The 25,626-nt window shown below is 38.0% G+C and overlaps 1 protein-coding gene across 2 annotated transcripts in view; it reads left to right on the top strand.

The window, feature by feature from the left end:
- Positions 1-25,172, top strand: part of SNX10 (sorting nexin 10) — a 78,000-nt gene extending 52,828 nt beyond the window's left edge. The window contains exons 3-7 of one of the 2 annotated variants that reach the window (XM_067042452.1): positions 10,822-10,908; positions 14,899-14,999; positions 15,580-15,678; positions 22,436-22,648; positions 23,104-25,172. In XM_067042452.1, the coding sequence (XP_066898553.1) occupies positions 10,822-10,908; positions 14,899-14,999; positions 15,580-15,678; positions 22,436-22,648; positions 23,104-23,185 (582 nt within the window). In that variant the 3' untranslated portion in view covers positions 23,186-25,172. The remainder of the gene's footprint in view (positions 1-10,821; positions 10,909-14,898; positions 15,000-15,579; positions 15,679-22,435; positions 22,649-23,103) is intronic. The other variant, XM_059073691.2, reaches the window with a different exon arrangement.
- The last annotated feature ends 454 nt before the right edge of the window (positions 25,173-25,626 follow it).

The raw sequence follows: 25,626 nt of genomic DNA, 5'->3' as shown, positions 1-25,626 counted from the left end.
TGACATGTGCATTGAGACCTAGTTACCATCCTTGTTCAAGATGCAAACGGCCCAGGACTGACATCTTGGTTCTACCTAAGCTGGTAGTGCCAGCTTAGAAGTTTGGTAAAATTTTTTTTTTTTTTTTTTTTTTTTTTTTGTTGTTGTTGTTGTTGTTTTTTTATGTCCCTGCCACTCAAAATTTTTTTTTTTTTAAAGATGGGGGCGTAGAGTGGGGAGTCGATTGCAGTCTCTCTTGTTAAAATAGCTTTATTACCACAATAAATCTAGAGAGAGGAGAACAGGGAGGGAGAGGCTCCCTTGTTAGCTAAACATGTTCCATTTGCACATTGGTTTGAATTCCCACGAGAGCAGTATCCGTGCTGATGGATCTTCCCCGTAAAAAGGCCTTGGCATTGGGCCATTGTAAAATTAAAATGAATTCAGATTCATTCACGCATGCAGCTTTAATTTACAATTAAAATATTATGGTTACATATTTTAATAAGAATAATTAGGTGGACCCAACTGAATCAACTCTTCTGTTTAATGAGACAGAACCCAGAACCCTAATGAAAAGGCAGGTGGCTGTGACAGGAAACGCGTTTCAGATGGCATCTTGTGTGGAGCCAGGCGTTTTCGTTCTCTTTATATTCTAACACCCAGAATGAACAGGTTGATCTTCCTGCATCACTAAGGACCTTTGGCTTCAGCCACATTGAGCTCATCTTATGTGATATGTAAATAAGCAGTTTACACTCTTTCATGGAGTCTGACATTCTGGCCCCTCCAAGGAACTGTGTTTGTGTCTCTGCCCAGGGCTTGCTTGGTGTAAGTGGGATAGTCCTACATATGTGATGTGACTGGAAGGGTGGATTGAAACCTCTTTTCTGTGTGTGTGTGTGTGTGTGTGTGTGTGTGTGTGTGTGTATCTCCCCAACTCTCCTGGATCATGATGGCTGAATTCTACCTTTAGAGATTCATACCTTTTGTATAAGAGTTTTTTCTCCTTCAAAATGTACATTCTTTATATTGGATATAATGGCAATTAGCATTTATTGGCACTTGAGTGACAGTAAATCTATAGCTCCGTGGCAGGAGATACCTTGAGTGGAGCAGAACCGAGTGGGCCCGGGACAGTTCCAGGCACCATGAGGACCCTGCCACACAGGGCCCTACAGGGAGAGATGGGAAAGATGTTCTTCTGTTTTGGATGTGTTGGCTCTAAGCTTAACATTTAAGTGTTCAAGATACACTTACACTGATTGATGGTAACATTTTGGGCTTGCTCTAGGAAAGCATGGTTTTAATATTGATTACTGATTGGAAACTGAGCTGGAACCAGTGAGTAACGTTAAAGGATATCCCATAAGCAAGACCTCCACCTGGTGTCCTGCGATGCTGGGGACTTTGAAGGGAAGTGACAAGACAAGACCCTTTCCCAGTCCCCAAAACTCAATTTGTTCTTCCTTCCTCCTGTCCTCCATGCCTATGTGACGTGATGTAATAATAAGGAAAACTGGGTATGGGATATATGGGAATTCTCTACTGTCTTTGAACAATTTTTTTTTTTTTTTTTTTTTTTGTGGTATGCGGGCCTCTCACTGTTGTGGCCTCTCCCGTTGCGGAGCACAGGCTCCGGACGCGCAGGCTCAGCAGCCATGGCTCACGGGCCCAGCCGCTCCGTGGCACGTGGGATCTTCCCGGACCCGGGCACGAACCCGTGTTCCCTGCATCGGCAGGCGGATTCTCAACCACTGAGCCACCAGGGAAGCCCCGAACAATTTTTCTGTATATTTAAAAGTGCTCTAAAACAGTTAGTTTTAAAACAGATAACATTGAATTGTATGTGCTCAAACATAAAGATTTCTAAAAGACTGTGCAATGAATAAACCAAGGTACAAAACAGTATTTACAGTGTGCTCCCATTTGCATTAAAAATTATATATACTTGTATATACACACACATATATATACATACATGTGCCAATTATGTGCGTAATAGAAAAAGTATATAAAAGTCCTAGATAGGCTGACAAGAAACTGGAAGTCCTGTAGGAGGGGGACTTCATTTTCATGGTGTTCTCATCTGTACTTGAAATGATCTCTCTCTCTTTCTTTAATACATATTTTATTTTTATAATAATGAAAAAATCTTATTTTTCAAAGGTAGATAAGTATTAGGATGTCATGTTAACGGTGTCAGTACTTGTTGAACTCATGGCTAACGCTTTCAGATTCATGTTTCTGACTTACTTTCACTTTCAAGTGCCACATGTGTCTCTTTTCATAAAGCAGTCCCCTTGAGATGACCTCTTCCCTTCTTCCCTTCCTCCCTTCCTTCTCTTCCTTTACTGGTTTTAACTTTTCATTATAAAGTTTAAACATACACAAAGTAGAGAGACTAATATAATGAGCCCTTATGTACCTGAGGGTTCAAGAGTTAACACGTTATTAATTCATGACCAAGCTATCGCCCCACCGCCACCCATTCACCACACAGTGAATTATCTGAAACGAATTTTAGGCATAGTGTAATTTCATCTGTCAATATTTTAGTATGCATTTATAACAAATGACCCTTCTTAGAAACAAACCACATCATCATACCTTAAACAATTAACATTAATTCCTTCATATCATCAAATAGTCAGTGTTCAAGTCTCCCTGATTATGTTGAAAAAAAAATTGTATATTTGGTTGTTCGAGTCATGATCCAAATAAGAACTACACGTTGCATTTGGTTAATATATTGCTTAAAACCTCTCATTCTGCCCATTTTCCCCCTTGTGCAATTTATTTGTTGAAGAAACTGCAACTTTTGACCTATAGATGTTTTCACATTCTGGATTTTGCTGATCGGGTCCTTGTGGTGTAATTTAACACAGGTTGGCAATTATTTCTTGTTGTAAAAGATGAGCTTTTTCCACTAATGTATTATGAAATACAAAAAGGTAACTCTCCTTAATTCTGGACACTGCTTGTGTAAAGAAACTCGTAACATCATGAATTATTATAAGTCATATAAAAGGCAGGCCTAGTTCAATTTCATTCACAGCTATTTATCCCGACGTAATAAAAGCTTTCTTAAAAGTCATCGTTCGGGCTTCCCTGGTGGCGCAGTGGTTGGGAGTCCGCCTGCCGATGCAGGGGATACGGGTTCGTGCCCCGGTCTGGGAGGATCCCGCGTGCCGCGGAGCGGCTGGGCCCGTGAGCCATGGCCGCTGAGCCTGCGCGTCCGGAGCCTGTGCTCCGCAACGGGAGAGGCCACAACAGTGAGAGGCCCGCATACCACAAAAAAAAAAAAAAAAAAAGTCATCGTTCAAAACTGCCAGAGAACGGCATTTAAACACACTCCAAGCTATAAAGTGACAAGTAACATTCCTTGGAGGATGTCTTTTAGGTTATTTGTCATAAATATTATTAGGAAATAAAGGAAGGTTACCTGATCCATTCCTCTGCCTTTCAAGCATGTTATTTGTAAAGAATGTAGTGTGTGTGAAAGGGGCTAAATTTTAGTTTTGAGATTGTTATGTGGGAGTCCTGGATAGAACCCTGGTGAATAAGACATTGGTTCAATGTCAGTGCCTCGCACAGAACCAGGACTCAATACATTTTAATTGAATGAATGAGTCTCCAGTTCAAATACATAAGCATATAAAATGGGTATATACTTTGGAATAGGATAAAAATGGCCTGAGAAAGTGGGCATAAAAAGAAACAAGTTTTCATTTTTGTGGTAGAAGATTCTCATCAAGGCTATGAAAAACTAATACTAACACCTAGAGATTCTTTGTTAGCTTTTGTCTGTACTCATCTTTTTGTAATAAGAATAAATATTTTTATAGTTAGTACACAGTTACGTTTACTGTACTATAAAAAGAGTAGAAACTGTGATAGGTAGGTAGTGACATTATCATTGTGGTGTTAATTTGCATTTCCCTAATGGCTAATGATGTTGAACATCTTTTCATGCGCTTGTTTGCCATCTGTATGTCTTCCTTAGTGAAATGCCTTTTCGTGTGGTTTGCCTATTTTCTAATTGAATTCTTTGGTTTTTTTACATGTTGAGTTTTGAGAGTTCTTTATGTATTCTAGCTACAAGTCCTTTGAGGGATGAGTGATTTGCAGATATTTTCCAGCCTGTAATTTTTGTTTTCAGCCTCTTCACAGGAGGTGCAGAGCAAAGGTTTTTAGGTTTGGTGAGGTCTAATTTAGCTCTCTTTCCTTACATAGATTATCATTTTGGTGTCAAGTCTAAGAACTCTGTCTAATCATAGGTTGCAAAGATTTTCTCCTATGTTTTTTTCTAAAAGTTTTATGGTTTTATGTTTCCATTTAAATCTATGGTCCATTTTGAGTTAATTTTTACGTAAGGGGCAAAGTTCAGGTCAAGTTTCATCTTTTTGCCTGAGGATGTCCAGTTGGCCCAGAACCACTTGTTGAAAAGGCTATCTCTCCTCCATTGAATTGTTTTTACACCCTTGTCTAAAATCAGTTGGGCATATTTGTATAAGTCTATTTCTGGGTTTTCTATTCTGTTCCATTGACCTGTGCCCCTCTACCCGTACCACACTATCCTGATTACTATAGCTGTATAGTAAGCCTTAACATCAGGAAGAAGGATTCCTCCCACTTTATTCTCTTTCAGAATTATTTTGACTATTCTAGGGTCTTTTCCTTTCCATGTAAATTTTAGAATAAGGTCAGCTGTGTCTTCAAAAAATCTTGCTGGGATTTTTACAGGAATTGCATTAAACTTATAGATCAATTTGGGGAGAAGTTATCTCTTTACTATGTTGACTCTTCCAATACATGAACACAGTATAGAATATACTTACACAGATATATACAAAGAAGTATACACTTCTTCGATTTCTTTCAATAGCATCTTATAGTTTTCAGCATACAGAACCTGTACATCCTTTGGTTTTGAATCTTCTTTATAATCAGTTGGTTAATTCTCAAACATTTCATGAGAACTTACTAATGAATGCTAATACTGTGCTTGGTGCTAGAAATATAAAAATGCAATACAAGGCCTTTGAGAAGCTAGTGGGACAGAGTTTCAGAAGAACATGTTGTTTGATGTTTTAGCTAATAGCAAAGAAAATAGTTTTTTCCCCTCCAAAATAATGCACTTATGTGAAATTGGAATATAGTGAAATCAGAGATTTATTATTTATTGTTAAAGAACCACCCAGTAGAACATGTTTTGAGAGCACAGGCTTTGGAGCAAGGCAGACCAGAGTTTGAAACCTAGCTCAGCCTGTTGGCCATTTGACTTTGGGCCAGTTGCTTAAGCTTAAGAAGCCTTATTTTTCTTACCTGTAAAAAGGGGGTGATAATATTACTGACCTCTTAGGATTGTCATAAAGATTAAAGGAAAACATGTATAAAACACTTACCACAGTGCCTGGCACATGCACATGCCTTGTGCAGTATGGTTATTTTTATTGTTGATTTATTCTCATATATCAGGGCTAAGGAAAAAAAGACGAGGTAGATGGATAAATGAATAAAGGTTGAACCTGGGGTAGGAGTTGGGGAGGGAAGGGGGTACACTGAAATTGAAGAGTGATTTTTATAAGACAACACAAGAGTTAGATTTTCAAAGAGTGCAGTTCTCTTTCTTCAGAAGTTTGTTTTCACGTGGTGAACAGTAGGGATCAATTAGCTTAAATTTTTAATTCTACTCTGCCTGACTTCTTCCTTCATACTAGATATAATCATTAGGCCCAAGAAGTCATTAAAGTGTTTAATAAGGTTATTAAATTGACTAACTGCTGCTACTGAAGCAATTTTCTTAGGAAATCCATATGATTCTAGTTATGGAACGGAGCTGTCCTTTGTGGCTGACAGGCTGTCAGCATTCCTTTGAAGGATGGTGGGCAGCGAGCGTCAGGAAGGGATGTGTCTAATTAACAGATTATAGGTGAACCTTGGCTCCCTGGGTGTGCTATTCATAGCTGGAAGTATCCTGAAACTTCACTAATTCCTACTAATTGCAGATTGGGGGAGGGGGGCCCATCTGAATGATAGAATATTTTAAAATAAATGTACTTTTATTACTTTCAAGTACATATTTTAACTCCAACTATGCAAACAAATTGTTGTCTGGTACAAGTCTTAGGGGACTCAAGTTATTGGCGCTCTCAGAAGGAGTTTCAATTATTTCTATGTAAATAGGTGCTTCTGGAGTTCTTTAGGGTGCTTGAAAACAGTTAATTCTCATAGATCTTAAACATTGCTCTTGTAGCCATGTGCTGTTAATTGGCACACCCTTAGAGGAATGGGGTTTGTTAAATTAAGATAAACTTTAGACCAGCTGCTAAATAACTTATCATTAATTCATGGAGTCCAAGAACCCAAGTGGATGAGGTTTTATTTCAGTTGAAGTTTGATCTCATCTTTTTTTTTTTCCTGAGGCCAGTTCATTTATTCCTGCAGGCATGCATTTATTCATTAAATGATATTAATGGACTGCATTGGGTGTGCCAGGCACTCAAGTCAAGCTGGACAGCCTAAGCTACCCTAAAGGAGCTTAGCATCTAGTGGAGGAGGCCTGCAGGTAATTACAATGCAGTCAGGCATGGTGAAGAGGGAGGATGCCCAGGGTCTGCCCAGAGGCAGTAGGGGCTTGGAGTAGTCAAATTAATCAGACTGGGTGAATCTGAGGATTTCCAGAGGAATTCCAGAAGGATTTCTAGAGACTGAGTTGCATTTTGAAAATGGATTGGAGTTAGCAGAAAATAAAGAACCAGATGATGGTGTTGAAGGAAAAAGCAGAAACTGGGGTGAGGACAGCAGTGCAGGCAGAGACAACAGCATGTGCAAAGGCATGCAGGTGTGAAATTGCATGTTGTGTATGGGGATGTAAGCTTCGCCTTTGGAGATAAGGAGAGTGAAAATCATGAAAGGCTATACTGTGCTAACTACAGAGTTTGAACTTGATCTTGAAGGTTATGAGGCAGGTTTTGTAGGATTTTCAGCAGGAAAATGACATCATCAGATGTGTGCTTTGGAACCATTCTTGTTTTAGTGTGGGGGATGAATTACGGGCCCAGAGATCAATTAGCAGCCCCTGCATTAATGTTGGGTAAGCAGTCCTTGGGTCAAAGCACTCACAGAGGGAATAGAGTTGTGGGTGGATCAAAGAAGGGTGAATCTGGAGGACGTGGTCAGTGAGTCAAATAGAGAAGTCTGGGGACTCTGGGTTTCTGGCTGGGGTTGCTGGGGATGAGATGAGGAGGAGGATGTGGGAAGGGTGTGGACTCATTGTGCTCGTGGGATTTCCCAGTGAGCTGTGTAGGCAGGAGCCTGGATATGTGGGGAGATGCCTGGACTGGGATGGAGAGACAATCATCAGCTCATGCTGAGCACTTGAAACCATATGTTTGGATGAGGTCACCCTGGAATCCTAACAGGGGGTGAAGAACAGCAGCCTGGGATGGCTCTCAGGGCAACAGCAACGTTGAAAGGAAGGAGAAGGAAGAAAGTTCGCCATTTAGCACTTCAACCAAGTTAAAGATTTTCAGGATTGAAAAAGCATTTGGAGCCTTAGCACCACAGTTAATTTTGAGTGTTCATTTAAAGTGCATTGCTGTGTTCTTAGGAGATTCTTTTTCCAGCATGGCTTTAGAATATGTTTTCAATATATCTTTCCTACATAAAGATTAGTCATAATGAGTAATAATAATGGCACAGGGCTTCCCTGGTGGCGCAGTGGTTGAGAATCCGCCTGCCGATGCAGGAGACACGGGTTCGTGCCCTGGTCCGGGAGGATCCCACATGCCGCGGAGCAACTAAGCCCGTGAGCCATGGCCGCTGGGCCTGCGCGTCCGGAGCCTGTGCTCTGCAACGGGAGAGGCCACAACAGTGAGAGGCCCGCATACCGCAAAAAAAAAAAAAAAAAAAAAAAAAAAAAAAAAATAATGGCACAATCCAAGAATTACAATCCACTAAAATGAGGAAAGTAGATTCTTTACTGTAGAATCTACAGTATTCATTATGATGTTCATTCCTTTTATAAATATTATGAGACGCCTGCTCCAATTTCTGTGAAATCTTTAGGTCACTCTGCCTTTCACTGAAAAATTACAGTATTAAAGTGTTTGCAACTAGGTCCTTAAATTAATAAATTTTTACTTAAAAAAAGATGTACATCTGGATTAGCTTTTCTGAATTGCTTATTGCCAAGGTCTATGGGAAGACCTCTGTGCTTTGGGTTTATAAGCATTTTCCTTTCTACGTAATAATAGTTGACTTTCATGTAGCACTTAATGAAAATTTTCCCAGTGCTCTCACAGGTATTTTTAAATTTGATCCTCCTAACCAACAGCTGAGATGGGCTGGACAGGCATCATTCCTATTTTCCTGATGTAGCAATGGAAGCTCAGTGAATAAGTTCATAATTTAGGAAGTAAGTGAACCAGAATTTACCCCTGGTCTTGTGACCACAATTTCAGTGCTCTTTCCATGAAAAGGGACATGTTACTCAAAGTGTAGATGACAGTAGTTAGACAGTAGTGAACAAATACGGGGGAAAAAGTCCTGACTTTTTACTACCATCTTCAATTAATAATATGTTGAGTGTTCAAGGGGTCTGTGATACTGTGGTAACTGTGGATTTTATAATTTTAGTTCAGAAACCTTTTTTAAAATGACAGTTTGTAGAAAATTGACAAATGCATTTCTTTGTCTTTTCATTTTTGTTTAACCTGAGTGGAGGCCCACTATTTCAGTAACAGGTGCATATATCTTCTACTGTTAATATGGAACATTGAACTGTTGGAAATATTTAATTTCCCCTGTGGGATATTCAGGAACTTCTGCCTCTCCAGTGGAAAAGTGGAGCTGCCAGAACCCTGTGAGGAAGTGTGGCTTACATGTGACCTGATGACTAGCAGCCTTCTCCCTTAGGCTGGCTTAATGGGGGTAGGATAACCTTGTCAGCCCTTGTCAACATCTGCCTTGCCCGGAGTGTGTTGGGGGCATTTGGAGGGTTAGATGTGGTCTACCCTGGATTCTGGTCTTCTCTCGTATTCCTGACCTATTTGTCCTTCTGTTCATTGATTCATTGGTGATTGATTCACTCCTTCCAAGAACTATGGATGTGTGAAAAGCACTCTGGGAAAATGAGTTACACACACACACATGCGTGCACACACGCACTAAGGACAGGGTGCCTGGGTTCTGTTTCATTTCCACCTCTGGGCAGGATCTACTTTACCCTGACCTAATCACACTATATGTAAGAGGGCTTCTTACTAACAATTGTCTTTATAGTCCCTCTTATAATTTAGAATACGCTTTTAAGAAAAAATGGCTAAAACATTTATTAGAGTATTGCTATATTGTTGTCTTGTTTTTACTGTCTGTCTTCTAAATGACTTTAAAAATACATAATGAAGGGCTTCCCTGGTGGCGCAGTGGTTGCGAGTCCGCCTGCCGATGCAGAGGACGCGGGTTCGTGCCCCGGTCCGGGAGGATCCCACGTGCCGCGGAGCGGCTGGGCCCGTGAGCCGTGGCCGCTGAGCCTGCGCGTCCGGAGCCTCTGCCCCGCAACGGGAGAGGCCACGACAGTGAGAGGCCCGCATATCACACACACAAAAAAACCATAATGAAAAGATTTTAAAATAAGACTTTTTGGAACATTAACTCATCATCCCTGTATATATACTGAGGGCAAGCAATGGGGCAGAAGTCTCTAATGCAAGAGCAACGCATTACTTTTAGAAGGTGAGCTTGATAGGTGGCAAAAGCGATTTAAGGGAATGTGGACTATTTTTCTCCTTCTCTCTTAATCCTCTGTCCTGAAAAATTCTCATTTTATTATCTGCATAACAGAATGGAGGCGGTCTGTCCAGAAAACCTCATAATCTTTTTTCTTCTGCTGCTCTAGAGTGCTGACGGCCTGCTTTTTAGATGTGCCAAAGTAAAGTAGTAAGAAATGCCTAAAATTTCAGCCCTGAAGTCTTCTTTTTCAAAACAAAAAGTTAAAATATTTAAAATGAAATTCAGTTAGCAGTGAATTGTTGTGCCGAACATAACACTTTTTTTGTTGTACGTTTTCATATTTTAAAATTAAGCTGATTTAGTGAAGAGCACTTTTGTAAAAAAATATTGTATTTAAAATTTTACCCCCTATTTCCTGTTCTTATTATCTTTAAAAAGGAACAAAATGATATACTTTGTATTTTTTTTTAACTTTTCTAACTCTTATCTATAACATGAGGTTGTTACGAAGATGAAATGATTTACTACATGGGAAGGTATATTTTCAAAATAGAAGAGTGTGTCAAAGGTGCTCATCTTTCTATTACTAAGTTAGTAGTGCTTATTCTTAGGAAGTCGGGGTGTACACACAAAGTCATTTTCAGCTCTCCTTGCTTGCTTTTCACCTGACCTTTGTCACTGTTTCTTACTTGTGTTCTAGCAAGTGATTTATTAGGCAGGGCCGATAGTTTTAATTCAGAGCAATGAAGAAAATAAGAAATGACCACTTTTAAAACTTGATAAAAATGTGAACCTGTTTTTCATGATGCAAAATTAAAAATCAGTTTTAGACAATCTGTTCTTATTGTCTTCACATAACCTGTAAAACTATCCAAAATTGCACCCAGCTCGGTTTTGAGTTATTGTAAAAATTCCATATGTGGCAACAGTGTTTTTCAGACTTCCTGTGGTGCTTGATTCATTAACTTCTTGTTTTTTAAAGGATTACAGCCACATCGGTTAAAGCTCATTTCAGTTTTGTTCTTGTGCAGTCATTTCTCTCAGCCCTTCTTAGCCCTACTTGCAATTCTGAAACCTATTTCTTTGCTTGTGATGCCTTTACAGGAATTTGTAAGTGTTTGGGTTCGAGATCCTAGGATTCAGAAGGAGGACTTCTGGCATTCTTATATTGACTATGAGATATGTATTCATGTAAGTATGCCGTCAGTAGTCCATAGAAATCAGTAATTTTTAGGTAGCATACATTTGATGGGATACTATGATATGCTTATAATTGAAATTTATAAAAATTTTTCTAATTCAAAGAACTGAGTTTGAATGATTACAGTGAGTGCTTTTCTCTTAAATGAAGTAGTACGATGGTTCCTAAAGTTCTTTATTTGAATTCCTTATTGTACCTTTGTTAATATTTTAATGTTTGTTGCCTTCCTGTATGAAGATGTGAATACATCTAAAATTCAGAAAGAGTTTTTATAGCTCATTAATGGTATTTCTTTATAATCTGTTATAGCATATTTCTGGAGACCATATTGCCTGATAAATCTTAGGTTTTGAGAGGATGTAGAGTTCTCTGGAAAAGAGATGTGCAGTGTTTTATATGTAGAACAGGAAAGTAGGAAATGAATATATGGAATTATTTTGCCTTAGTCTCAATTCTGAGTAATTAGGATAAGTAAATAACTAGAAATGATTTACTTTACTTGGAAATAGTGCTGTATCACAATCTCTTGAACAGTGTTGTGTGGTGTGTGGCCTCCTCTGATTATCCTGAATAAGGGTCAGCAATCTTTTTCTGTACAAGGCCAGGTAGTAAATATCTTTGGCTTTGTGGGCCATACAGACTCAAAATTACTCAGTTCTGCTGTTGTAGGGTGAAAGTAGCCATAAACAATACATAAATGAATGAGTGTAATTGTGTTCCAATAAAAATTTATTTGTGAAGACAGGTGGTGGCTGGAGTTGGCCCACAGGTGTATATAGTTTATTGGCCCTTGATCATGAAGATAGTCACTTCTTTTGTCTAATTTAGTCCAGACTTTTCTTGAGAGCATAGAAATGGGCTCAGATTTTACCTGTGACTGTATAGAACAGGTGAGATAAAATTTAGCCATCCTTTGATCTTCACATTGTTAATAGCTACATTGGTATATTGGGTACCCAGATACCACCCACAAAATTTCTCTTTTTTCTCCTTTCTTCCCTTTTTTTCTTTCAAAGTTCCCCAACTTAGAAAATAAAGTAAAAACTCAGAACTGCTTTTTTTGGGGGGGTACGCGGGCCTCTCGCTGTTGTGGCTTCTCCCGTTGCGGAGCACAGGCTCCGAACGCGCAGGCTCAGCAGCCATGGCTCACGGGCCCAGCTGCTCCGTGGCACGTGGGATCTTCCCGGACCGGGGCACGAACCCGTGTCCCCTGCGACGGCAGGCGGACTCTCAACCACTGCGCCACCAGGGAAGCCCAGAGCTGCTTTTTTGGATGATTGTGTTGAAGCCCATTGCCAGGGTATGCCTTGTATTTTGATTTTGTTTTGTTTTTACTCATGAGGTCACACCAGATATGCATTCTGTGTGGAAAATTATAACACAAGTATGTAAGACTAAGCATTTGAAAATGAAATGAAATTCTTTAGTTGCCTTTTGACTTCCTCTAAAAATTTGTGGGTCCTTATGACATACTTTATAGTAGGCATGTAATTTAATTATCTTCAGGGAGTTAATGAAAGTGTAGATCCTTCTCTTCTACATAAATAACATGATGTGAATTCAGAAATGTCCATCTAAAACCAGAAATAATGGGTTCCACACATGTTATTTGGTGGCGGCTCTGGTGTTTCTCTGAGATGCTAATAAATTGACAATGAATAAATGTTCTTGGCTTGATAGATAGCAGAAACAGGCAACTAGATTTAGAGGAACTTAATAAATTAGTGATCTCAGTATAGCCTGATCCTGAAGAGGCTTCTACCTATTGTACGATTAGGAATGGGTGGGGAGACTGGAGAGTTCTAGTTACCCTCACTTAGATGCTGTACCCATAGAGCTTTGCAGGTAGAGAAGCTGGTGTTGAACCCACTTAAATTAGCCTCAAGGGAAATGATACTAGGCAACTCTCAAGTTGTAGCATTTCCTTGGAATTTTAAACTAGTGGACTGTCGAGGTGGGTAGTCCTTCATATATCCTCTCCTGAGCTTGTCCTGCAAATGAAGGACTTATAGATAGACCTTTGTCTGGTGTAGGCACCAGATGGATCTCCAGTTATTGCATGCACAGTGATTCTGAGAAGAGAAATGAAAAGCAGTTGAACTGAACTCCACCTCTGCCTGAGGTTCAAGAGGCCCTGCAGTGGCCTGGTCCTTTCTGGGGAGAGAGCACTGAGAGGATACTCACCCAGGCCTTGTTAGGGCATGAATTCTGGAGTAAACCGCCTGCTGCCTGAGTCGCTAAGGGTCACGTTAGAGGGAGGCCCTGGTGTGCTTTGAAATCCACACACACAACATTATTATTATTATTATTTTTATAAATTTATTTTACTTATTTATGGCTGTGTTGGGTATTCGTTGCTGCGCACAGGCTTTCTGTGGTTGTGGGGAGTGGGGCCTACTCTTTGTTGCAGTGCGCGGGCTTCTCATTGCGGTGGCTTCTCTTGTTGCGGAGCACGGGCTCTAGGCACGCAGGCTTTGGTAGTTGCGGCACGTGGGCTCAGTAGTTGTGGCTCGTGGGCTCTAGAGCACAGGCTCAGTAGTTGTGGAGCATGGGCTTAATTGCTCCGCAGCACGTGGGATCTTCCCAGACCAGGGCTCGAACCCGTGTCCCCTGCACTGGCAGGCGGATTCTCAACCACTGCACCACCAGGGAAGTCCCACAACGTTATTATTGTGCCACAGACTCCATCCAGTGTGTTTGCTGCCGTATTGTCCATGATGGGATTTAGGCCAATAAGTATTTTTGGAGCAAGTCTCTTAACCTCTCTGCATCCTGAGGTTCTTTGAATTTTAGGATGTTCAGGAATACCAGGAACTGTGCCATACATTTCATGGGAATGGTTAGGAACTAATGTACACCATCCCTGACACTTTCCAAGGAAAACAGCAGCTTGGTGCTTATTAAGTGGTAGGTTGATAACAGTTTTTGAAATGATATAAATCTTGGGCAAAAAAATTTCCCATTTGGCAGTGTAAATATTATGAAATAGAATTTTGAAATTAATAGGCAGAATAGAGATCTTCTTACAAAACCAACAGACAGATGAGCCAGTCTCTTGTTCTACAGAAAGGAGAAACACACATATTTACCAGCCTTGTGTTTACACAAAGGAAAAGCATTGCTGTTTTGCTTTGGGTAGGGACTCTGAGGGTGGCTTTTTCTAAGTTTGCCTTAAGGTAGCTGGAAGGAAACCAATGTCTAGTAACTAATAATACTATTAAGAGATAACATTTGCCATGTGCATGTTATCCATCCTAATAACAACAACCCTGTGAAATTGGGATGTACTATTTCATCCCTATTTTACCATTCAGGGAACTGGAGTTTAAGTGACTTGCCTTATAGCAGAGCCAGGACTGGAATTTGGGTCCTCCATGCACATAATCATCCTGTGCACCACATGTCTCTTTTTACTTGATCATGCTTCCTTGCACATCTAAGTAGAGAAGGGAAATACTGATCTCTTGTTTAAAAGTGATTTCAGGATTCTGGGTGATTTGTGTGATCTGTGGCGATGGCCATATCAAGGACACAACAGCTTCTGCGATATCATGTGAAGGACCAAGAGAAGGTGTTTCTAATCCCTAAAGGCTTCTCCACGGATAGATGGATGGGGTTGAATGCACTGGATGACCCTGAGCTCTTATTGGTCATTTATTCTTCAGGATTTGTTTAATGTTATGATTTGTCTCTGAAGGGAGTGCTAATAGGTGAGCAGGAAGCTACTTCAGGACTCAGGGAAGGGCAGGGTCATGCCTTGTCCCAGGACAACACTGCTCATTTATGTCACCCCAGCTGTCTTCATGGATGCTCTGTTGGTGGGTTTTGTGCACTATTTGAGTCCGGCATAAATGCAAATGTATTTTTGATTTTTAAAATCCTACTTTAGATGAATATTGGGGTCATATAGGGAGTTATAGATATAAGAAAAGCATTTTTTTCCTCAAGTGAGGCTTATGTTTTTTGTTTTCTTTAAACAGACCAATAGCATGTGTTTTACAATGAAAACATCCTGTGTACGAAGAAGATACAGAGAATTTGTGTGGCTGAGGCAGAGACTCCAAAGTAATGCATTACTGGTGTAAGTGATTTAAAGAGTATATTGAGGAGACCTTATTATTATATTCAATATTTTAAAATTTGATATGCCACTATATATAAAATAAACAACAGTGATTTACTGTATAGCACAGGGAACTATATTCAATATCTTGTAATAACCTATAATGGAAAACAATCTGAAAAACAATGGAAAACACCTGAAACTAACACAGTATTGTAAATCAACTATACTTCAATTAAAAAACTGACATGTATTAAGATATATAAAATATGAAGGAATTTGTAGGCTTTCTTCTTGATCGCAATATATAGCTTTAGTTAGTTTTTTTTGGCTACTGCATCTGAATTCAAAATTTATCACTTGAATTATACCAACTTGTATGAGTATGGACCATGAAAGTCCTCAAAAATGTTTAAAAATGTTTTTTCTTTAAGTTAATTGATTTTCTCGCACCCTTATCATATAGTATAACCATATAATATGTATATAATAGTTGTGTGATAATTATCACGCACAATTTGCTTTCATTTTGAGGGATTTCTGTAACTAAACCACCTTAATTTGATGACTAAAAGCATTTTTTTTTCTTTCTCATAAGACAACTGCCAGAACTTCCATCTAAAAACCTATTTTTCAACATGAACAATCGCCAGCATGTAGATCAACGCCGTCAGGGTTTGGAAGATTTCCTCAGAAAGTAAGTGTGCAGAAACTTAAACTTTTGCAGCCAGACGGGAGATATGAGCACAGAGCTTTGCAAGAGTTGAGTGTCCAGGGATCAAGTCGTGGCGAATGTTTCTGTTTCTAAAATGCTAGTAATCTGCTCTGGAGGGACTCTCAGTAGTTCATTTCCTATATTAGAGCACCATCTTGTGGCTCACATCACACAGTGCATATTCGGGACCAAACTTTCCAGAAAGAAAACAATAAACTAATTGAATCAGATAATATATATATACTCCCTTAAGCTATAAAGCAGAGCCAAATTGCTTGGGAGTTTAGCTGACAAAAGTAGAATTTGCCAGGAAACAAATGTGCCTTATTAAAAAGGCACTTCTTAGAAATTCTCTTTATTTACAACATTTAGGATCGACAGACCAAAATCAGCTCTACGATGGGCTGCTAATACCCTTCTGAGCTCCTCTAAATGAATAGCTTAATGATACTCTTTGGAGAGAATGTTTATAAGGGAGTATTAATTGGTGTTTGAATAGTCTCAGTGGGTTATTAACTCTGGGGTTCTTGGTGATGGTTGGTACTGCAGTGAAAGTGACTTGAATTCACACTGCTATAATTCCCCTTTTTTTTTCACTCTGGAATGCTGGAATACCTACCTATCCCACGGGACAACACAGTGGTTTGCACACATACCCTAAGGCCAGACTGCCTGGGTTCAAATCCTGCTTCTGCTACTTATTAGCTGGGGACTTGGGCAAGTCGTTTATCTCCTCTGTGCCTGTGTTTGCCCATCTATAAAATGGGGTAATAATAGTATCTACTTCATAAGGTTGTTGAGAGGATTAAATCAGTTAACGAATGTAAAGCACTCACAACAGACTGACATATAATGTGTGGTATCCAAGTATCGGCCATTATTTTAATGCACTTAAATGAAATAGCTTTGAGCTAATTTTTCTATCTTCCTATTTTGTAGATAAGGAAATAGGATGAGTCCTATGACCACTAGTTAGTGGCAGGGCCCAGTCTCCTGAACTGTCTTTTTCTACTAGCTTCAGGATCTGAAGCCATCTCCTTTTGAGTTTCCTACATGGTAACTTTGAGCTAGCCTGAAATAATATACTGCCCTCTCCCCATATGGCTCACTCATCAAGGGTTTGGGTATTAAGTATCCACATGAATATTAACATTTATTTCTATTAGATTGATATCATGCTTTTCCTTTGAGGGGGTCATGGAGACGTACAGAAACATCCAAGATTATAAATTGAGGGAGGGTCAGAAGAGAAAAAGAAGGCAGAGGAATAAAAATGACAAGAGACCAGAAGAATTGATTAACCGAGCCAAGTTCTCGGAAAACCTCACAGTGGTGTTCTTTGGGGTATCATAGGCATGACAAAGACCCAGTCAAGTTTCTTCTGCCCTTTCCCTTTGGGGATAGCTCCAATTATAATTGTCTGTATGGGACCCAGGTGGCTAATGGCCTCTCCCTTAAGACGTGGTCCCCGCAGCCAAGTTTGCAGAGTGGCTTGTCACTCCAGATGCTGCTCAGGGAAGCTGCAGACTGGCCCTCACCAGTGAGGCCTGGACAGAGCTAGTCAAATCCTTCAGTCCCCATAAGCGTTGGGGAGCTACGTGTTTTGGGTAGAGAAATCTCCTTATTTGAGATCAAAGGACAGCCTGTGTCTCTATATTTATGTTGCTGGTTAAGTGCAGGGCATGTGTTTTTCGACCAGGAATCACTTCATTGTTTTAAACATGACCTTTCCTTGCACAATTGGTCAACCAGATTCATGCCAGAGTGAGAGTCATTGGGCTGCAGAGGGGTTGTGCTTAGTTACTCTAGGTTGTTCTGGCATGCTGTGTCGTTTGGCAGTTTGCTGGTTGAATTTGCTGCAGAGGTCATAATGGAAAGTATCATGGGTCAGGGGCTTGAGAAACTGGGTTCCAGGTCTCCTGTGAATCCTGGCTTCTGATTGTTTTCTGGCTCTTCGACCTTGGAAAAGTCACTTCATTCCTGTGAGCCTTGGTTTGCTAGAAAGAATGCAATAATGTAACACATGTATTTCTGACCTCATGGGTAGTTAAGTCATTCAGAGGATGGCTTGGAAAGGACTCTGCAAACCTATTTATTAAGTGATTGCTTTGGACCAGGCTGGGTACTGGGGATATAGGACTGCACAAGATGGACACATATCCTTGACCTCTTGAAGCTTCCATTCTAGTGGGAAGCAACTATATACGTACCAGGGATGGCTAGATTCATTAAAATTGGATCTGGATTACCATCCAGAAGTCAAATCATGAAATGAACACCAAGTTCTCTTGTGATGTTATTTGTTCCATTATGGTCTGTGAACATTAGTCTCCAAGAGATGAGTTTCACATTAAAAATGAAAGCTGGTGCTTCTGCGTGGTTTGAACCTGAAGGAAGTAAGGAGTCTAATACCACACGGTTGGATTCAGTCCTGACCTAAATACCCTGAATACTGTGGCCCTTCCAGTCCTCGCCACCTTCTTTTCTGTGCCCCTCAGATTCTGATGCATGGTCTTCATGTTCTTTGTCTAGTTTGTGTAGAAATAGCAACCTCGCATGTCTTTGCCCCGGGTACACCCCCTCTGTCACCCCAGCCTAAGCCCACTTTGGGAAACTGGATGTGACATGCAACTCAGCCAGCCATCTGTGTCCTGACCCCACCTTGCTGTCCTCTGAGGCCCTGTTGGTTGCTCATTAAGTAGGGCCACCGTTAGTAGCCTGTACCTTGTTTGTAGAGCACTTTTGGAACTTGAGAGGGAAACACCACAGCATTAAAATGTGAAACATGCCTGTGTTGTAGATTTTTAGCAGGTATTTTAAAAACTTGGTTTTTAGGTAAGTTTTGAAGTTATGAACTAAGCACTATGTATGTTCAAACCCTTTGAAACCAAAATGCTGCTGTCTGTGTGCATAGGTGTATGTCTGTAATACAAATATATATTTTTTCCATTTTAAGGTCATTTGTGAAGTAATACATAATTAATAGCAAAGCACATATCCAGGCCACTCTTCATAGAGGAATTAGAAAGTTGTTTCTTTGCCAGGATATCAAATAAGAGTAATTTATACTATTTTTTTTGAATGCTGGCTATGTTTAGCTTTTTACATGTTTTATCTCAATACTTACAACGTTAGGAGTCAGGTTTCATCTCAATTTTATAGACAAGGAAATTATAAGAAAGGTAGAGGCACTATATTAATCCCAGGAACTGGCAGGTTTATAATTAGAACTCTTAAATGCTAGCTAAATTTGGTCAGTATGATTGTGAGATTTTTCAAATATATTCATTTTTTCTCAATCTTGGCTATACTCTCCCTTTTGGGTCTCCCCCCGCCCCCTGGTTACTTTTAAGTTGTAAGTCACTTTTACTAATAGTTATGAAAAAAGAAGTTATAGACAAAATGATAAACTCTGTTGGTAAGTTTCTAACTATGAAATTGGCATTCCTACTAATTTTCTACATTTGATTGCTATCACAAATGGGAGCCAGCTTTCCTTCTTTACTGAATCGACCCCATTAATATAACTACATGTACCTTACGATGTAGACTTTTGTATTACAGTTTTGTATTTCTTAAAAATTTAAGGAATTGAATAAAAAAATTATTTTTGCAAAAGGATACCATGGAAACACTACAGCTAGTTTTATACACACACACACACACACACACACACACACACAATTTTTATAAGTCTTTGTGTTCAGTAGAGGGCACCACAGCACAGATCATAAGTGTCTTCAATGAAGATTTGTAGGTTTTATTTTTTTCTCATGGTAAGAGGTAAACAGGCTGAATTAACTTTTTTTTCCTACATCAAACTGCTAACCTTTCACACGCTATACAGATGTGTATACATATCATTATATTGGGTTCAGTAGACTCAGGGCATCCTTAGTTAGGATTACATGGTTTTGCATAGCTATATATATTCTCAGCTGAACCAATATATAATACACCTAATAAAATCACGTTGAGGAAAACCAGATTTTCAGCTGCATTTAATTCAAGGAAAAACAGGTTTTGCTTTGTTTAATTTAAAAGTTGGTATGGAGAAAGGAATAACTTTTGACTTGTGTTGTAAATATCCTTTCAGAAATTCCTTTAAAATTCTAGAGGCTATTTTTTGTTCCTTTTATAAAGGCTTGAAAATTGTATACATTTATTTTTATGGAGGCTTATAAAGATGACATTTTATTGACTGTTTTACAAAGTACTCTTTATATTAAGTTTGAAGTTGATTTTCTGCTGTTAGATTTGTTGGTGGAAAATGTGGCACAAGTATGACTAAGGTAAAAATAAGGTTTAATATTTTGATGGCAGTCACAACACTCTCTGATATATAATAAACCAGATATTACTTAAAATCAACTAATTATGCTCACTGAACCGGATGGGAAAACACTCTAAAAATTTTGTATTTTTAATTTTGGAATGAAATGCTGGACTGAAAATAAAAATCCTAAATACAATAAAAAAGTATTTTTGCTTATTTAAAACTCATACCCATGGAGTACGGTGGCATAAATTTAGCCAATCAGACAGAAGCAATTCAAAAAAACCTAAACTGTGCCTGGCACATGTTTTTGAACTCAGGGCCCGTGTGGGTGTTCAGACGTTCCCTCAACATCCTTCTCCCAGTTCAGAATTGTGAGCTGGGTGTGCCGGGCTCCCTCTGGCTGTTCACCTGTGTGTCCTCCAGATGGCAGTATTAAGCAGAAAAGAAAACACAGGGCAATGAGTCTAATACACAGTAAAATTGGAAATTGAATTATAGCTCAAGAAAAAGGACAGTAGCCTTGAGGTCCCGATCAACCTGGACTCTGATCACTTTTGTTTGCTGTACCCATGTGTTAGGTTACTAGCAAGTTAATAACAGTGTGTGACCAGTTCAAGGCTCAGTAGAATTGCTTTAGACATGAAATAAAGCTAAAATGAATTTGTGTCCAGTATCATTGGCATTAGTGCTCATTACTTTTGTGGTGTAATGCCTCAAACCATCTAAAATCAGTTTTAAAGATTACCCATTATTTTATAAAGAAAATACATTTCCAACAGAAACAGAGCAGTAAGTATAATCCTATGAACAGTTACTTGTAACATCGCTGGCAGGAAACCACTGACAAAGGACACAGGAAACACTCCGTTCAAACTTCACAGCAAATGCAAGGTAATATTAATGGGTCGTTGCTATATAAATCTTCTCTTGATTTGAAGCATTTAAAACGAGAGTGGTAAACATTTATAAAGGTAGAAAATAAATCTCGAAGAGTAGTAAAAGGGATTTACTACTTTACTCCTTATACTTGGTAAATTAATCTCTATCATGTGATATGGTCATCTTCTGAGGGCACCCAGGGCAGAGGACATGGAGGGAGTGTAAATATTTAACTGCTTTGCTTGAGACTTTGCCTTTTAAAAAGGCAAAGTCTTTGAGTAGGTCAGTAAAGAATATTTCTCAAACTACATTTGTAAGCCTATTTGAAGCAAAGAGGACAGCTAGATTTTGGTTTTGATACTGTGCATTTTTAGACACTTGCCTTCTTGAAGCAATAAGTGTTTTATTTGGAAGAGAAGGAAATATTCCAGTGACCTTGGATTTTAAGTAAATTGATATGAATGGCCAAAAGAGATTTACTTATCTAATTACTTTTTTTTAAAATGCAGAATATAAAGTAAGTTTCATTTGGTATGAAATACATACTCTATTTTTCATAGATCTCTATATGAAAAATCCCATGTTGGACAGAATTATACTTGGGTTTCAGTGTTTCAGTTTTGTCCCCTATATCTGGTCTTAGTGTCCGTGTTATATCATTATCGAGCTATTAATAGAGACTAAATTATCCTACATCAAAATCTTTGCTAAAAAGAGAAAACCAGTTTTTATTGGGTATTCTTTGACATGCATTTCAGAAAAAGACACATTCACTGCTAATATGAATTTGAGCATGTGCAGATTTTGCTACAGGGCAGTTTTTCATTCTCCATGTAGTTCTGATGCACCTGCTGAAATCTGTACTCTCTTTGTAAACTTCGATTTTGCATGTAGGAAGGCTAGTATGTACTTATTACAAAATTGTCATACTTTAATTACATATATGGTAAAATTGGCTGGGAGCAATTTTATTTAGGGACTCATTTTAAAATAGATAGGTAGTGCTGCTGAAGATTTTGTAGAAATTTCTAGTCAATCTTAAGTATTCAAAAAAGCCACCTCTCAACTGAGCCCTTGTGAATATAAGCATCCTTGTAAAGTTTGAAAATGTACGACATGCTGAGAAATCTATTGACTTTTCAATATAGTTTTTAATAGTTTTTGAAAGTTTTGATGTTTTATGACAGCCTAGCCAATAAAGATCACAGAATTGACATGCTGGTTGGCAGTAAATTTTTTAAAAGCAGAATAAATTTCTGTGACTATCTAAGCAAAATATTTCCATAATTAATCCACATGGTCATAACAGATGGTTAAACTGAAGAAATGTCCTTGAAGTTATTCTTTTAACAGATGTTCTTAACTATTAGCTTCATGTTTTTACTCACCTAAATTTCCAAATAATGGAATAAAAGTTAACATATGCTTTCATCCCTTTAATAAGCAGAGTCGTAATTGATGCCAAGTTTGCCATAGTAGAGAAATTACTTCAGTGGCACATTTCTAATGTTTTTCTCTTTCCCACCCTATAATTGTCCATCCCCGTCCACTGGTCATGTCTCCTTTTTTTCTTTTACATAGGGTCCTACAGAATGCACTTCTGCTTTCAGATAGCAGCCTTCACCTCTTCCTGCAAAGCCATCTGAATTCAGAAGACATCGAGGCATGTGTTTCCGGGCAGACTAAGTACTCTGTAGAAGAAGCAATTCACAAGTTTGCCTTGATGAACAGACGTTTCCCTGAAGAAGAAGAAGAAGGAAAAAAAGAAAATGATATAGATTATGATTCAGAAAGGTATTTCCTTGCATTTTGATTTAATGTATACGTATTTATATAACACATCGTGCACATATGCGTGTGTATAGATATATACACACACTCCACTTTTTTGTTGATGTAATACTAAGATAATGAAAAAATTAATTGACTGAGATTTTATTGAGCTGTGACAGCTCATCATAGTAGTCTTCACACACACCTCCACACTGAATTAATGAATGCAGTAGAAATTCAATTATCTGCATTCTGATTATGTGACTTTCATTTAGTCAGACTTGAATTATTCGCGTTTAAATTATCTAGCTAAAAAAATATCCAACTGCACTACAAATGGCTAATTAAAAGTCCAAATTTCCTGTCTCTCTCTGTGACTGGAGATAATTAAAGTTCTCCTCTGTTACTCAGGCTTTGAGTGTGTTGTGAAAACCAATTTCCTCTTTTTATTATTTTCCCCCTCTCTTCTTTTCCAGTTCATCCTCTGGGTTTGGACATAGTAGTGATGACAGCAGTTCACACGGATGTAAAATGAGCACAGCTCTGCAGGAATCCTGAAAAATAATTCTAATGTTACCATTTTAGGAATAGCAAACTGTGTCCAGTCATAGAGCCGAAAGCTTGCTAATAATATATTCTTACCTAAAGCTCACTGTCGGATTAAGTATTTAAATTCGTAAAGATGTTGTGTTGTTTATTAGTGGTATTTTTATGTTGTCCTATTTTGGCTAAGCTTCTGTAAAAAGCTAAAAGCCAGTGAATGCAGTAGTCTCCTTGATAGGCGCACGCTATTGGTAAAACAAGATCCTACCCTCAAATGAAATGATTTATATGTTTAAAAAAACCTAGTTGGCTTTATTGCATTTTAAAAGATAGGTAAATAGGTAGCATTTGAAATCCAGATAGAGCATTCCTTCTTGTATCACTGGGGCAGTGTTAGCATAAACACAGCAGGTATGGTCTTAGCCACTACGAAGACTATCGGCAGGGACCAGAATGCCTCTCTCGGACAGGCGGCTGGAATTCTGTGGGTACCTCCCCTGCACTGGGAAAACGCTTACTTTTGGGGTGGTTGATTGAAATGTTTTAAGAGTGTTTAATCTTTCCAGTATTCTATTTCACACGTAAATGGAAAATGTATCTTATGAATAGAGAGACATGTTAAAATAATGTTTACATCTTAGAGAAAAAGCCCAGAAATAGCACTAGTCATTTTGCTTATATTTGCAATATATAGATTCAGAAATACATTTTCATTGTCCAAAATCAGCTTTAACACATGGTTTCTGGAAACAAACCATTTGTTTTCATTGTCTGTGTGTAATTAGAATTATAGGTTCATGATTTATTTTCTGACTTAATATGCAATTTCTTATCACTAGATAACTTTCAGTGTCAGTGACAGTTGCTTGTTACTTTTTTAAGTTAAAAGTAGGATCTTATAAAAATTAATAAATTTTGCCAATAAATATTCCCGTAATTTAGAAAAGGATATGAACTTGCTAATTTCAGAATTAATTATTTATTTTTTACAAAGTCCTTTCTTTTAAGGCATTTGCCTGAGCATCTATAAATGCTTATTTTATAAAGCATTAATTAAATGTCTTTTTTTTCTTTTTTTAGTGGCCCAAAGATTAAATGTCTTAGATAAAGTACATTGAACTTCAAATTTCAGATAAAGCAGCATTTTCTTGAGATAATTGTTCAAGTTTCTTCCTTGTTGAATGGTACAGGAAGATATTTTTACATAACTGGTATAACTTGTTGCTTTAATTAAATATTACCTCACCTCATTTTATTTTAACCAGGAGTTTAAAAGTATTATTTAAAGAGTCTTTGAAATGCTTGTACCTAAGAACCAACAGAAAAAATTAAATTTAGAATACGAATGATCTCCTTAATTTCACCTTTTTGGTTTTTGTTTGCTCTAAAACATTATTGAACTTTTCATAAATATTTTGATTTAAGGTATCTTGGATCTTGTTACTTTGTCATCTAAGACTCATTATTTTAATACAGGGGGAAAAAAAGATTTAGCAATTTCTTTTTATCTTGCTAACATGTAAAGTTTGCCATCCAGTCATTTGAGTGTGATCCCTAGGTCCTTGGCAATATGTATTTACATTCACATTATTTCTATTTTACTGCAGTTTTGAAAAGCATTTAACGTGCCACCAACCGTCATGTGATTTTTAGATGATGTAACTATAGCTATCAAAATTGATATTAAGTAATGCCTAATACTGTGATATGTAAACTTCATGAGATCTTCATTTTCACATTAAACATGAAAAAATCAACTTCAGTTTGTTGGATCGCTTATTTTATACAAGAGAATATATTTCTTCTGTCTTAGATCTAAATTCAGTGTTTCTGAATGATTAGTAATTTTTAATGAATAATTTTGGTAAAATTTGGTTTCATATTCACTGTAGTTGTGTACATTTAAGGCGTTTAGCCTTGGTTTGGTTGTTTTGATATCTAAGCACTGGCTTCTTTAAACTGATTTCCTGCAGCTGAGATATTTAAATGAACTTCAGCCCCCAATGGCTTTCTTGTTTTGTTCAAGTCTCTTACTTTTCTCCGCCATATTTTTATAAAGCTTTCTTTAGAAAAAGAAAACAATTACTTAAATAACTAAATAGCATAGATGTTTATTTAAAACTATTTTAAATGTAACAAATTTAAAGAATTCTAATCCTGGTTGCTTTATGATTTACATACAAAAACTGTATTTCCCTGGCTAATTCTTAAAGGGCACACTTATTCACCTATAAAAATAGTTTATGTGTTCTGTTTGAGAACTGGTTTTATATATAACCCAAAAGTGTCAACAATGAAAGTCAATAACCTGTTACTTAGGGCTTCTTTTAAAGTCTCACTTGGAAGAAAGTGATTTAAATTCTAGTTAAAATTTCAAGTTTTAAAAATTACAAAGGAAAAACAGAAATGTTAATCTTTAAGTAGTTATGTCCCTTAAGATACTAAATATCTTGCAG

Source organism: Kogia breviceps, chromosome 9 (assembly GCF_026419965.1).
Source record: "Kogia breviceps isolate mKogBre1 chromosome 9, mKogBre1 haplotype 1, whole genome shotgun sequence".
NCBI classification, from domain to species: Eukaryota; Metazoa; Chordata; class Mammalia; order Artiodactyla; family Physeteridae; genus Kogia; species Kogia breviceps.
The sequence above is the reverse complement of the archived record's forward strand: the minus strand, read 5'-3'. Positions and strand labels throughout refer to the sequence as shown.